This window comes from Ranitomeya variabilis, chromosome 3 (assembly GCF_051348905.1).
Source record: "Ranitomeya variabilis isolate aRanVar5 chromosome 3, aRanVar5.hap1, whole genome shotgun sequence".
In the NCBI taxonomy this organism is placed as follows: domain Eukaryota; kingdom Metazoa; phylum Chordata; class Amphibia; order Anura; family Dendrobatidae; genus Ranitomeya; species Ranitomeya variabilis.
The window spans coordinates 696,632,500-696,646,051 of NC_135234.1; the positions used below are offsets into that span (position 1 = coordinate 696,632,500).

Sequence of the window (13,552 nt, forward strand, 5' to 3'; positions counted from 1 at the left end):
TGAATGGGACTCAAGCAGAGAACTAACTAGATTCCTGGGACTGCCTGGACGAACCTTTTACCTATCTTCTTTCTGCCAATATTTTGTTTGGACGCTAAAATTTCACGTTACCATTTTTGGATTTTAGCCTAAGAAAAATCAGCGCAGAGGTCCACTCCACTCCCACTGGGGTTTATATCAATCCACAGTGTGCAACGAAGATCGCAAGATCATCTTGTGAAAACCTGCACTCGTACAAAAAGCTCAATGTTTCTAAAATAATATTTTTGCTTTTTTTCCAAGCTAATTCTTCTGATGAATGTTGCACTTTTTGCATGAAAAGTAGCAAATTTTTCACCCAGTAGCACTTATGATCCTATGATCTTCCAGTCATACTATATTCATATACATAAATAGTCTAAAAATATTTACTTTCTATTTAAAGGGAGTTTGTCACACCTAAAACTAAAATTAAATGGCGGGTACAGTCAAATAGGAGACTTAAAGGGAATCTGTCACCAGGTTTTTGCCACCTAATCTGAGATCAGCAAAATGTAGAGACAGATACCCTAATTCCAGTGATGTGTCACTTATTGGGCTGCTTGCTGTAGTTTTTATAAAATCACAGTTTTATAAGCAGATTATCACTAAAGGACCTGCTGCCAGGTAGTCACACGTGCAATTCAGTTAAGGCAGAGTTTGCAATGGGCAAAAACGTGTTGTCTATCAAGCTAAGGGGCAGTGCACTTCATGTTTCTTGATGGGGGAAAATGGTGCACGGAACCCTTGGCCACAACGATGGTGCCTTAATGTACAGTACACAGGCTCGGACTGGCCCACAGGGTAACGGGAGTCCCCCGGTGGGCCCCTGTGTAGATCTGGGCCCCCAACCCCACTGTATGGGCAGTACTTGGCATAATTCACTTGAATCACTCTGTACAGAAAAAAGCAGCATTTCATCATTCATTAACCACGCTACCCAGTTTGTTATTATATAGAGATATAGGTAAATTTGTGAACGAAGGTAGTATAATATTTGCATGCAGGTGAAAAGTGGGCCCCCCCAAAGTCAATGTTATTGGTGGGCCCTTGTCATCCCAGTCCGACACTGACAGTACATGTTATATAAAACATTTTTTCTGGACAGCAAAGCAGTAAAATCTATAGTACAGACATGATTATTTAAAGGCACTAAGTCCCAGATATGACTGTACAAGCTGATTAATTGGCCTTTTAGAGGTGACCGATTCCCTTTGAAGTACCCTTGTTATGGGATAGGTGCGCTCTAAATAGGGACATTGACATGATGCCCAAAAAGATGTAGGGCCAGATTGTGGCATATGATGACGTTGTCTTGCTCCAAATTCTTCAGTATAGAGCAAAATGTTCATGAATTCAGTGCCCAAAAAAATCCTCTTTACTTCTGTGTTAAACGGTTTTTTTCTGCTTTTCAGCACAAAAAGTCACAAATCTTTGAAAAGTCACGAAAATGCGCCAAACTGAAGATTCCTCCAGAAACTTACACCAGGCAGGAACTGGAGTGGGATGCGCCAAATAAATGTGACGTTTTTTTAAAAGTCACATTTCCTGAATTCTTCTGAAAGAATTGGATAAGCAAAGTCGTAAAAAAAAAAAATACAAAAAAAAGACTTAAAAAAGAAAGACAACTTAAAAGGTAGAGCAAACGTATACAGAACACGCAGCAAAAAAACACTAAACAAGTGCAAATCACTCCAGAAATGTGAAAAACAACAACGATAAATCGGAATCAATGAGACAGGATTCATTAAGATTGATGTTTTGTATGCCAATCTTAATGATGGGGGTGCAGGGCTAAGCACGCTATTTAAAGGGGTTATCCGTCCTTAGGGTACAAGTCTGCAGTTACTATGTGACTGCAGACTTGTAAATTCTCAGATTGTGCCCATAATACTGTATGGAGAAAAATGTCATGCCCATAATACTGTATGGAGGACTATGTAGTGCCCATAATACTGAATGGAGGACTATGTCGCGACCATAGTACTGTATGGAGGACTATGTGATAACCATAAAACTGTATGGAGGACTATGTTGTGCCCATAATACTGTATGGAGGAGTGTGTGATGCCCATAATACTGTATGGAGGACTATGTCATGGCCATAATACTGTATGGAGCAATATATGGGGTCCATAATAGTGTATGGAGCAATATATGGTGCCCATTATACTGTATGGAGGACTATGTCATGCCCATAATACTGTATGGAGGACTATGTCATGCCCATAAAACTGTATGGAGGACTGTACCGTCCAGTCTAAAATGAAAATTCTGCAGTCACTCTGTGTGACTGCAGACTTTTGAATCCCCCCAGGGCACCCACTGTGCGCTGCGAGGATTCACCAGTGTCTGAGCTATTGTAGAATTTACAATAGATATCACTCATGTAACGTAAGAAGTGAGTGAAATCTTTGGCATTGTACTATACCTATATTTCTTATCTGTGCATCATGAATTTTGGTAAGCGTTAGAGGGGCCCACTGAGACTCTTTCGCCCAGGGCCCATGTAAACCTTGCGCCGACCCTGGTTATACCACTAAAGTAACTTTTGAAAACTTTTCCTGGGCAGACGTCACCACGTCCCATCCCACCCATGCTCTGCCCACTGTGATGTATTTGGCTGGGACTGACGTGAAATGTTTGAGTTGTGCAAATTTTGCAAATTTTTAAAGTGTTTTGAGCCAGAAATCTGGCAAAAACAGTTTGATTAATCGGAGCCTCAGTGTCCTCTGTGCAGCCATGTGAACGAGATTCCTGGAAGTTATGAGCAGCTTCAGGGGCTTTGGGAGTGGAGGTGCAGTATTAGGGGCGCTGACAGACAAGGATATTTCGCTTGGTTGCTGCTCTGCTGTACAATTCTGCTAACCCACTGGTGTGCGACTTGTGTTTCTCCTGCTGTTGTCTTCTGCAGTCCAGCATTGTTGGGACGTGTAGTTTCACAACTATAGCACCATAAAACACTACAGTGAAAACAGCTGACCCCTTTCTTTAAAAACAATCTTTTGTTGAACCCTGAAAAATCACTCCAAGTTGTCCCCCTTCTGACTAACTTGCCGTGCGCCACCAATGGTGAAGCCTAGAGTAGAAGAGACAGATCAGGCTGTTGTCTCTCCTGTGTGTCAGAATGCTTACAGGCTTATCGGAGAGGCGGGCTTTCAAATAGTGGGCGAGTCCAGGAAAGCTATTGGACGATGGCATCAGCAGTGCATGTTGGGAAGTGAAGAAAGTTCCAGGAACTACAATGCTGGCAGAATACTTATGAAGAGAAATCTCCTACTAGAAGTAGTGGATAGCAAGTTATAGAGCATGAGATTCAGGGCAGTTCTTGGACATCTTAGACTGGGATGGGCACTCAAATCAGTTTTAACTTGTGGGAGATGACGGCAGCAAGACCATGTTTTTCTGTAGGGTTTGTGTGAAAGTCACAAACTTTTGGGATCGCTGGGGGTACAGGAAGGTAGACTCCCACTAATCAGTGTATGCTGACATATCTAAGTATGTAACATATCAGTATATGATGACATATCTAAGTTACATGCCGCCATCACTTACTGTGATGAGAAAACAATCTGCCTTTTTTTTTTTTTAGACACTGCCACTTTTGTCAATGGATTGTTCCAAATATTGCAGCTAGGCCTCCCTCTACTTCAGTAATATATAAAAATTGGTCTATTCATTCAGGTCCATGGGGCAGATTTTTGTATATGATTAACATATTTTAATAGTCTTTTCGCAGAACTGTCTTGAAATGTGATATCCAATTTTGGGAGCCAGAAACGTGCGCAAAGGGGGGCGACACTTGTTCTCCATCCTGCGTCACGTTAGGAATCAAGGTCAGAGGGTGGAAAGGAATTTAGGAAACCTATTCAATAGTTTTTTTTCTTTCTCCTTCTCTCCTGCCCTTCCCTTCCATTTGAATGTTTAACCAGCTCTCGATACACCAGTGATGGATGGCGCTGTGGTCTCCAGGTCGTCGCTCATCACCTTGCTTTGATGGATACTGCTCACAGCACACATCAGCACAGCTCTCCAATGTTTGTCTATAATAATGACCATTCACTGACATCAGGGAAGGCCGCATTATTGTAGGCTCTACAAACCAGTGCTCGGACTTCAGTGCCCACTCCACAGTTCTGCTCTAATGAGCTGTACAATTCATGTTGTCATTGAGTAATGAGCCTGCGCTGACAAAGCTTTCCAGTGCAAACTCCTCCATACAATTCACTCTTCTTTTGGTCCCAGCAATGTGCTGACTAATATGACAGCTTTGGTGGGAGTTTGGCTAAAGAAAAGTAATGAAAAAATAACTTCGCTATTTCTGAAAGTCTGCAGAACTCACAAAATGGACAGATGATTATTGGGCTCTCGGGATACATTAAATAGATAAATTAAACACCTGCTTGGAGGAGAAATAATCACACAGTACATATATACACACACAAGTTTATATTTAAAGGGGTATTCCCATAACCAAGATGCTATCTCACTATCTCAATATGTAGTAGGTGTAATAAAAATATTAGCAAATACTGCCATTTAGAAATGTCACTTACCCCAAGTGCAGGGCATTGCAGTAGCTTTGGTATCCATGGTTTTAACCACTAAACTACTGCAATGCCCTGCACATGGGGTAAGCAACATCAGAAGAACTAGATATTATTATTATTACACCCACTACTTATTGGGATAGGATCCTGGAGATGTGAATATCCTTTAAACCCAATTTGTTTCCAAACTGAACATGATCGATTTTTCTAGTTTTTCCTATTCCAGTTAATAACCTAGATGCCGCAGCAGGTTGCCGTAGGTAGATTAGCCAACTGAATGTGGAAAACCGGGTGCCTTCCCACAGCAAATGAAACTGGAGCTTCACAACTGAAACCAGTTTGTAAGGTAGGGTTCAGACTTACAGAATGATTTCCAGATTGGTTGCAGGTCTCCTGACCCTAACTCAATAGCCTCCAATATGCCTATAGAGCTTTTAGAGGAGGAGACCCGTGGCGTGCCTGTGAAACCTCAGCCCATGCTTACTGTGATACTTGAATATCTGAATACCGTCTTAGGGTTTGTGCACACAACTGATTTTGGCATATGAGTGCTATCCGTGGTTATCACGGATAACATTCGTACCTAAGATATTATGTGGGGCTGATTTTTTTCCTTGGACTGAGTGGTCATAGGAAAACAATCGGAGACATATCCAATTTTGATCCAAGCGTAGGCTCAAAATCGGCAAAACAAGTCTATGGATCTGTGAAAAAAAAAGGTATCGAACTCAAATAACATCAGAGTGCAATACAGCCTGATAGAATGGAGAAGGTGGAGAAACTTTTCTTTTTCTCTCTCCATGTCTGAGAAAAACTGATGCCAGTCTGATCAAACTCTAATCAGAATAATCGGTCAGTTTTTCTCGGATGTGGAGAAATCGGTCACGAGACCCTTGCCTTAAACCCGGAGCCAGATTTAGCTGAAATTACACAATAAAACAACCTCCATGTAAATGAACCGTAAAAATTGATCCGATAGTAGAATTTTAGCCACTTAATCACCGGCATCTCATTGAACCGCTGCTGGCGGCTTCCAGAACAAGTGCAGTAAAGCGAGTAGCACATCCGGCACTTCTTACAGATAGGCAAAGTTGAGGCCTCTTCTATAGACACTCCAAATTGTTAATAAACTTGCCTGAAATAATTGGCACCATAAATAACAACAGAATTGTGACAGAAGACTGTGGTGAAGCATATGGTAAATCTACCCCACTATGCGCCATTGTAGACTTTTATGAAGTAACCCCACAACACCAGGTTCTTTGCATTAATGTCTCAATAAAGTATAAAAGTCCTTACCGTCATCTTTGTCAGGTAAAATGACAACCTGAGTAGAGGGGAACTCAGCTCCAAGTCTTCCACCCATAGGCATGCTCAACGTGACATTAAAAGTCTCGGCTTCCTCATACAAGGAATCGTCTATTATAACCACGCGGCACATCTTCTCCTTCTCGCCTTTATCAAACCTCAAAACACTGTTATGTTCCTCAGGCCTTGATATGTAATCAGAGTAGGATAAAACTGATGTTGGGACGGTTCCAGTAGCCGTACCTGCAGAACAGATAATTGGAATGCGTATTTATATTTTTACAAGTGTACTTTGTCATATTGTGAAGTGTCTCGAAGGCAAACACTCAGCAAAAAAATATAAGAACACATTTACCTAGTACCTCATTTACATAGCTGAATCACATAGACTTACTTGTGGCCCATTGATAAGATTACACTAAAAGCTAAAGCCTTCGTAGAAGAGTAACGAGAACCATAGTCCAAGGGGTTTGAGGATCTCTGCAATTGCCCAGTTTATTTGAAGTTCAATTTGATAGCTACAACCATAAATCCTCTGTAATTGACATGTTCAGAGTGGATTCCTGCTAATGTTCAGGATGGATTACTAAAGGAGAACGGACCCTGCAATACTGCTGTAGGCTAGTGCTGCTGTGACTGTGCGAAGGAATGACAGGCTTTGGTGGATAGACATGGGAAAGGTATGATGTCCTAGCTGGGTCAACGGAGAGCCTTGTAGTAGCTAAGGGGAGGGATGATATGTGTGAGTCACCAAAGCACCATAATCTCTAGTAGATGAGGAATAGCAGAAGCCCATAAATCGAGGAGGTCTGGTAACATTTTGGGACTGTGTGGTTTACCATGTGCCGTGCTAGACCGGGGGAAATTGGTCTTAGTATGGAACAGTCAAAGACCTTGGTTATCAGGAGTAGTATATGGTCCATCTGCAATGAAGAGGATTGTGACTGGATGGCTGGTGGATTGGGTGGTGGACCAGAGGTCAGATTTTGCTAAGGAAAGACCTGAAAGGAGCAGTAGGGAAAGGTCGCCTCACAAGTGACGGTGGAAGAGAAGGTTTTTTTTTGCTCAGAGGGGCCTAGCAATTGACCAGAAGTGGTCTAGTGATAACAGAATTGAGCTGTGTACAGAATTGTCCTGGGAGAGTCCCGTGTGTTTGCGCCTAAATGGTGCCTTGTATTTTGATGAATGACTACGACACTTATAGTTGAACATGCAACAAAGAAACAGAATACATATTCAAGGAGAACTCTGAGTCAATAATATACCAATAAAATATCACCAAAATGTATTAACCTGTCACCACGTTTTTGGAAGATGGGATAAAAATAGCGTTAAATAGGGGCAGAGGTGGGCGTTACATTAGTGTGTGTGTTATGCGTTTATTACCCACCTAAGTTGCCGAAATAACTTTGCAAAGTCTCCGTTTTCGCCTGTCAATCAGGCTGGTCAGGTCACATGGGCGTGGTGTCTTCACCCAGATTTGGCGTAGTTTTCCGTTGGTGGCGTAGTGGTGTGCGCATGCCCAAAGTCCGGAATCCTCTTCCAGGGGATTTAAAATAGCGCGGTGTTCGTTATTGCATTGGTGATCGGTGGGCGCGGCCATCTTCCTTTGGCCGCGCGTGCGCAGAAGCGGCGCTCTGCTGGCCGCGGCTTCAGGAAAATGGCCGCGGGATGCCGCGCGTGCGCAGATGGATATCGCGGCGGCCATTTTCCTGAAGCCGCGGCCAGCAGAGCGCCGCTTCTGCGCACGCGCGGCCAAAGGAAGATGGCCGCGCCCACCGATCACCAATGCAATAACGAACACCGCGCTATTTTAAATCCCCTGGAAGAGGATTCCGGACTTTGGGCATGCGCACACCACTACGCCACCAACGGAAAACTACGCCAAATCTGGGGGAAGACAACGCCCATGCGACCTGACCAGCCTGATTGACAGGCGAAAACGGAGACTTTGCAAAGTTATTTCGGCAACTTAGGTGGGTAATAAACGCATAACACACACACTAATGTAACGCCCACCTCTGCCCCTATTTAACGCTATTTTTATCCCATCTTCCAAAAACGTGGTGACAGGTTCCCTTTAATGCAACAATGAAAAACAGACAAAAAACAATGTAATGCAAAATAATACAAAAAAGTCTTGAACTAATGTACCGGTAATACATGGGTTTTTAATCACATAGTGATTGAATCCACAGGTGTAACAAAAAATGTCCATTCATCAAAATACAAGGCACCATTTAGGCGCAAACACACAGGACTCTCCCAGGGCAATTCTGATATGTTCTCCTTGAATATGTATATTTCGGTGAGTCGACCAGCACATGAGTAAAGGTTATTATATGACTGGTAACTATTTGTGAAAGAAACAGAATACTTGAAAAAGTTTTGGTCTCATCAGACCTTTTTCACACTGGTATTTTGCATCAACCAGTGTTGAATGAACATATGAAAGCAAGCTAAAGGCGCCAAGTGCAGAGAGTAAAGGTGCATGTGGCTCTCTCTGTAAATGTGAGGACTGTGCAAATGATCAACTTTATGGGAAAATGTTTTGATAGTGGTGAGTTTAAACCTTGGGGAATATATTGGAATATGAAGCCAACTGTTTACTTTTGAGTAGCGTGTAAATGCACGTTTAGTAATGAAGCATGCAGAAAATCTGGGGGATATTGTACTTGGAATATGTAGTGGGGGGGGGGACTAACATGGCAGTCTGGTTGCTATGGAGGTCTAAAACTTGTCATAGACACAGAACCCTGGATTGTGTTGGGCTGTGGAGTGTATACAGTGGAAAGGGTAACTCTGTGAGAGACAGGGTGTAAGTGGGAGGTAGCGTAGTTGTATGTTTTTTGAGTGTGCAGAGAACCTGGAGAGTGGTCTGATTGTCCAGTGGGGACAATGCCTGTATGGGGAAACTGGGAAGATCTGGATGGGACAAATGCGCACAGTAATGGGACTACCGTAAGGAGGAAGATGGGACAAGCGTGATGGTGGCGCTCCCCTGTGAGAAGTCAGATGTGCCGTAGCTCCAGTCCTGTATCTGCAGGAGAGTATTGTCCAAATAACAGTTTGGCAAAGTGGAGATTATCATGATGAGTGAGCTGTGTTCATTAAAAGGATGAGATTCGGAGAGTATAATCAAGGTTTTTTTATTCACCAACAGTTTCAGCACCAGACCGGCAGTTTTCTCAAGGTAAAAAAAACACAAGTGTCTGGGGACACTGAAGCAGAACCCAGCGCCTCTCATGTTTTTCTACATTGTAATCCTACGTTTGAGAAAGGTCACATAACCTGACCGAAACTTCACATTTTTGAATGGATGAATAGACTATACCTTCCATTTTGAAACAGAGTGCGCTTCCTTTTTACCAATCTATTGGGTAATTGTGAGAGAAACGTTTGCGATACAACCATTGAAAACAAAAGCCATTTTTCCTGCACTGGACATTCACTCTCGAAAAATGCTTAAATCTGTCTACAAATCTGTTTTCAGTGAGGGATCAAACTATAACATCTGCCTATAAACCTATGAAGAGGGGAGAAGCTGGAGGGAGAAAAAAGGAAGTTCATACAAAGAGAACCCCCGAGGCTCGGAGGTATCGTACTTAGAAAAAGTAGTGCAAGTGCACAGACACCCCCCAAATGCACTTACAGCCAGATTTGCATATGGCTTCTACATTAGATTTGTCATGCCTGGCACATCGGATATCAACAAAAAATATGTCCTTTTTATTGGTGAACAAATTCCTATGCAGTCATACCACTAATTCCATAAGTGAAAACGTGCTGCCAGGTTCTCTTTAATAACAGGAGCAGACTCCCTCTGCACCTCCATTAGAGAGGGCCAGTGCCTAATTACTCAATAATCTCCAGCCACAGACCACATATTAATAGCAATTATGCATTTTACCACCCTTCCATGCTCCTTACCAAACTAGTCGACAAAAAGCAAGATGACCCACCCTGACTCATAGTATGGATATTTTTTAAGTGCAATAAATATAGTGTTATAGATAACAAAGATGAATTTTCCTTCCATATAATATAACTCAGCTTCTAATTTGACTCTTCTACTTTGGTTAAGGATATACAAACAAAAAGTGCAACGGAGACTCTTCATTAAAATAGCAATATGTAAGCGATACCTACAAAATTAGGAGGTGTTCCATATTTTATATCAGGCCTTGGAACATATTTAGCGGAGGTTGACGTGGCGAAACAGCCCTACACATTTTAGGTATCGCTCCTAATACTGCCTGCTCATCCCTAAGGCTGTCAGATTTCCAAGCATGCTGGAATAGTCAGTAAAAAAAAAAAAAATCAGTGATGGACACGTGACACACATACCAATGTATATGAGACACCATGGGGATCCCATTCCTAACCATTTACAGCTCATCCATTCATCCTAAATAGAAACTGTTCACTACTGGTTGCAAAAATATGTTTGTGCAGTACATCGATGGTAAATGAATACAAAAAAAAAAACCAACTCAAGCATGATGTATAACTCAAACATTCAATGTGATACTTTTCTGGGAGTTACAAAGTAGCAAGTCATTTATATAGCGGGACATTTGTGGCTGAATTATATATTGATACCATACGTGTCACGAGGGCACTGTTCGTGCTTCAAAATAGCTACCACAAACAGGCTTGGCGCTAGCCACTTAGTTTTTCTATGCCAGGGTTGCCCTGGCCTTCACCCTTAACCACTGTACTGTATAGGGATCTGGACTTATACAGGGACTTTTAGACTGGGCCTCAGAGTCAGCTGCTGTTTGGTAGAGCAAGATGGCAAGAGGGATAGTCAGAAAGCCGGGTAAGAACCTCGCGGTATAAGAGCTACAATATCATAAGGCAGGAGCAACGTCAATAAACTAGCTGAGGTCAGAGCACAGGAATAATCAAAACAAACAGAAGCCCAGGGGTATATACCAGGAAAGCAATGTTATTGACTGGCAGTGAGAGTCAGAGCTTCTGGGGTTTAAACAGCTGACGGCCCAGATTAAAATGAACCCCATACGGTGTAACTTTTCAGAATAAGTTGTCATGTGTATACATGAGGAATAAGCTTATTTCTGGACATTTTAGGACTTGCATCCTGCAGTTGTAACCAGTTTTCCCCTCTGTGGACTCAATCTATTATTTCTAGTTTTCTCTGAGCTGGTGGGATGAGACTAGCTGGTATGATGTCTTCCATGCACAACACATAGAAATTAGAGAGCAGGAATACCTCATGTCTATGTAGCACATGTTCAGAAGCAACAGCAGCAGAGAGAATATTATACCGCAGTACTGAGCTGTGTAGCTGTGAATCCAGCACTGGAGTGATGCCCAATGATCCTAACATCTCCATAGTGTAGACCAGGAGGCTTAAACTAATACTTCTATAAGCTGATTAAGGATGTCGATGGTGAGTCCAGGAGGCGGGGGCGAAGGGAAAAGTCTCTCGTAAGTGGAGGAAGAAGCAAATTACAAAGATAAATGACATAGTTTCTCATATTCATTTGTACTATTGATTTGTGCAAATTTTGTTGGAATGACAGTGACAATTTCATGTTTCAAGGGGTGCAGCAGTTTCTAGTGTAAAGAGTTTTTATATAATAACTACACTATACCTCATTTTATACAATTACATCCTACTTAAAAATAAGGATTTTCAAAATCCACATGATATTGTGTATGATATTGGTTTTCATACCATTATACTAAACTGTTGTAGAGATGGACAGCGTACAATTGATATTATAATCTAGGGTGTCTGTAATAAGGGTCCTGCCTTCTCTACTTGTATTATACAGTAGTGATGGGCCTTGTGATATGGCTTAATGCCAAGCAAGCTCCTTGTATTTGAGGCCATTTCCATGCTTACCCATTACTCTGATTTGATATGTAAATTGATAATTTCTCTTGTAAAAAAATATATTTTTAAAGTGTAAAATAAAAAATTACATTTGCTCCTCTATATCGTGGATACTGATCCTCCTTATTTTTGAGTATCATGGTTTATTCTAATGGACATCATTTTGTCAAAAATGGTTTTGAAGGGCAGAACATACAGGGGTTGGACAAAATAATGGAAACACCTAACGTTTTGGCATCATAATCTTCGAACATGTGATAAACATGCAAACCATGACATATGGTAATGTTTTGTAGTTGATTATTTGTGTTATGTGATATGTGTATGGGAATTAACTGTTTGTTTTGCAGAATTGTAAGAACATTGATGAGAACCTGATACCAATGGCAGGCCTCTTGGATTTTCAAAGAGGCCAAATTGTTGGTGTTGGTCTTATTGTTGGTCTTATAGCATGTGCTAGTGTAACAGAAGGTGCCTGAATGCTTGGCGTGTCAAGAGGTACTGTCTCCAAAGTAATGACTGCGTTTGAAAGAGAAGGAAAAATGTCTGCAGCAAAGCACAGTTCCGGCCGAAAGTCAAAGTTGACTGAGAGAGACCGTCGGACTCTAAAGCGAATTGTGAGAGAGGATCGCAAGACCACGGCCCCCGAAAATCACTGCTGAGCTCAATGAACACCTACAGAACCCAGTTTCCACGAAAACTGTTCATCGGGAGCTGCACAAATCTGGATTCCACGGAAGAGCTGCAATTAGAAAACCGCTTCTCTCAATGACAAATGTTTCCAAGTGTTTAGAGTGGTGTAGAAACCTCCAGAATTGGTCCCTCGAGCAGGGGGAGCATGTGATATTCTCAGAAAAATCATCGTTTACCCTATTTCCGACCTCCGGCCGAGTGTACATTTGGAGACAGCTGAAAGACGCATTCCATCCAGACTGCCTTCTCCCAACCGTAAAACATGGCGGAGGTTCTGTGATGATCTGGGGTGCTATTTCGTGGAGATCCACCGGGCCAATGATATCCCTTCATGGAAGAATTAACAGCCGAGATTATTTAGGCATTTTGGGCAACCAAGTGCATCCAATACAGGGCCGGCGTCAGCACCCGGCGTACCCGGGCAAGTGCCGGGGCCCTGGTGAGAAGGGGGGGCCCATTTACGGTGGCAACGCTACAACACACACACACTGATGCGCTCCTGGGGGGCCCTTGCAGCCGGACTACATCCCTGTGTGCTGTGTGTGTATTACATGACTACTACAGACACTGACAGTCAACTCCTAGTCCCAGCCAGGACTCGGAGGCGGAGCACATCCGTCATCCCTGCTCAGCAGCAAAAGGCACAGAGCTCGCTGAGTTTAGCTGGTGCTGCGCAGCTTCTGGAATACTCACAGTCACCATGGATACGAGTCACTTCCGGGCCAGCGGTCGTCTGTATTGTCACTTCCGGCCGCCTAAGAGCTCAGTCAGAGATCGTCCACATCCACCGACCGTCCAGGACCAGGTCCAGCAGTGCACCAAGCAGAAAGACTAGCAGCTCAGCAGTCAGGTGCATGGAGCACCCTGTGTCCACAATGGGGGCAACGGCCGCGGCATGACTGTGAAAGTGAGGCAGTGAGTGTGTCTTCCTCACTGGGCTGTGTTATATACGTGGGCTGTGTTATATACGTGGGCTGTGTTATACTACATGGGCTGTGTTATATACGTGGGCTGTGTTATATACTACTTGGGCTGGGCTGTATTATATACGTGGGCTGTGTTATACTACATGGGCTGTGTTACATACGTGGGCTGTGTTATACTACATGGGCTGTGT

General features: G+C 42.8%; 1 protein-coding gene across 1 annotated transcript in view; it reads right to left on the reverse strand.

Annotated features, from left to right (window-relative positions):
• The window catches only part of FREM2 (FRAS1 related extracellular matrix 2), a 285,657-nt gene that overhangs the window by 104,174 nt on the left and 167,931 nt on the right, over window positions 1-13,552 (reverse strand). Inside the window, exon 6 of the mRNA XM_077298181.1 lies at window positions 5,868-6,119. Within this exon, the coding sequence (XP_077154296.1) occupies window positions 5,868-6,119 (252 nt within the window). The remainder of the gene's footprint in view (window positions 1-5,867; window positions 6,120-13,552) is intronic.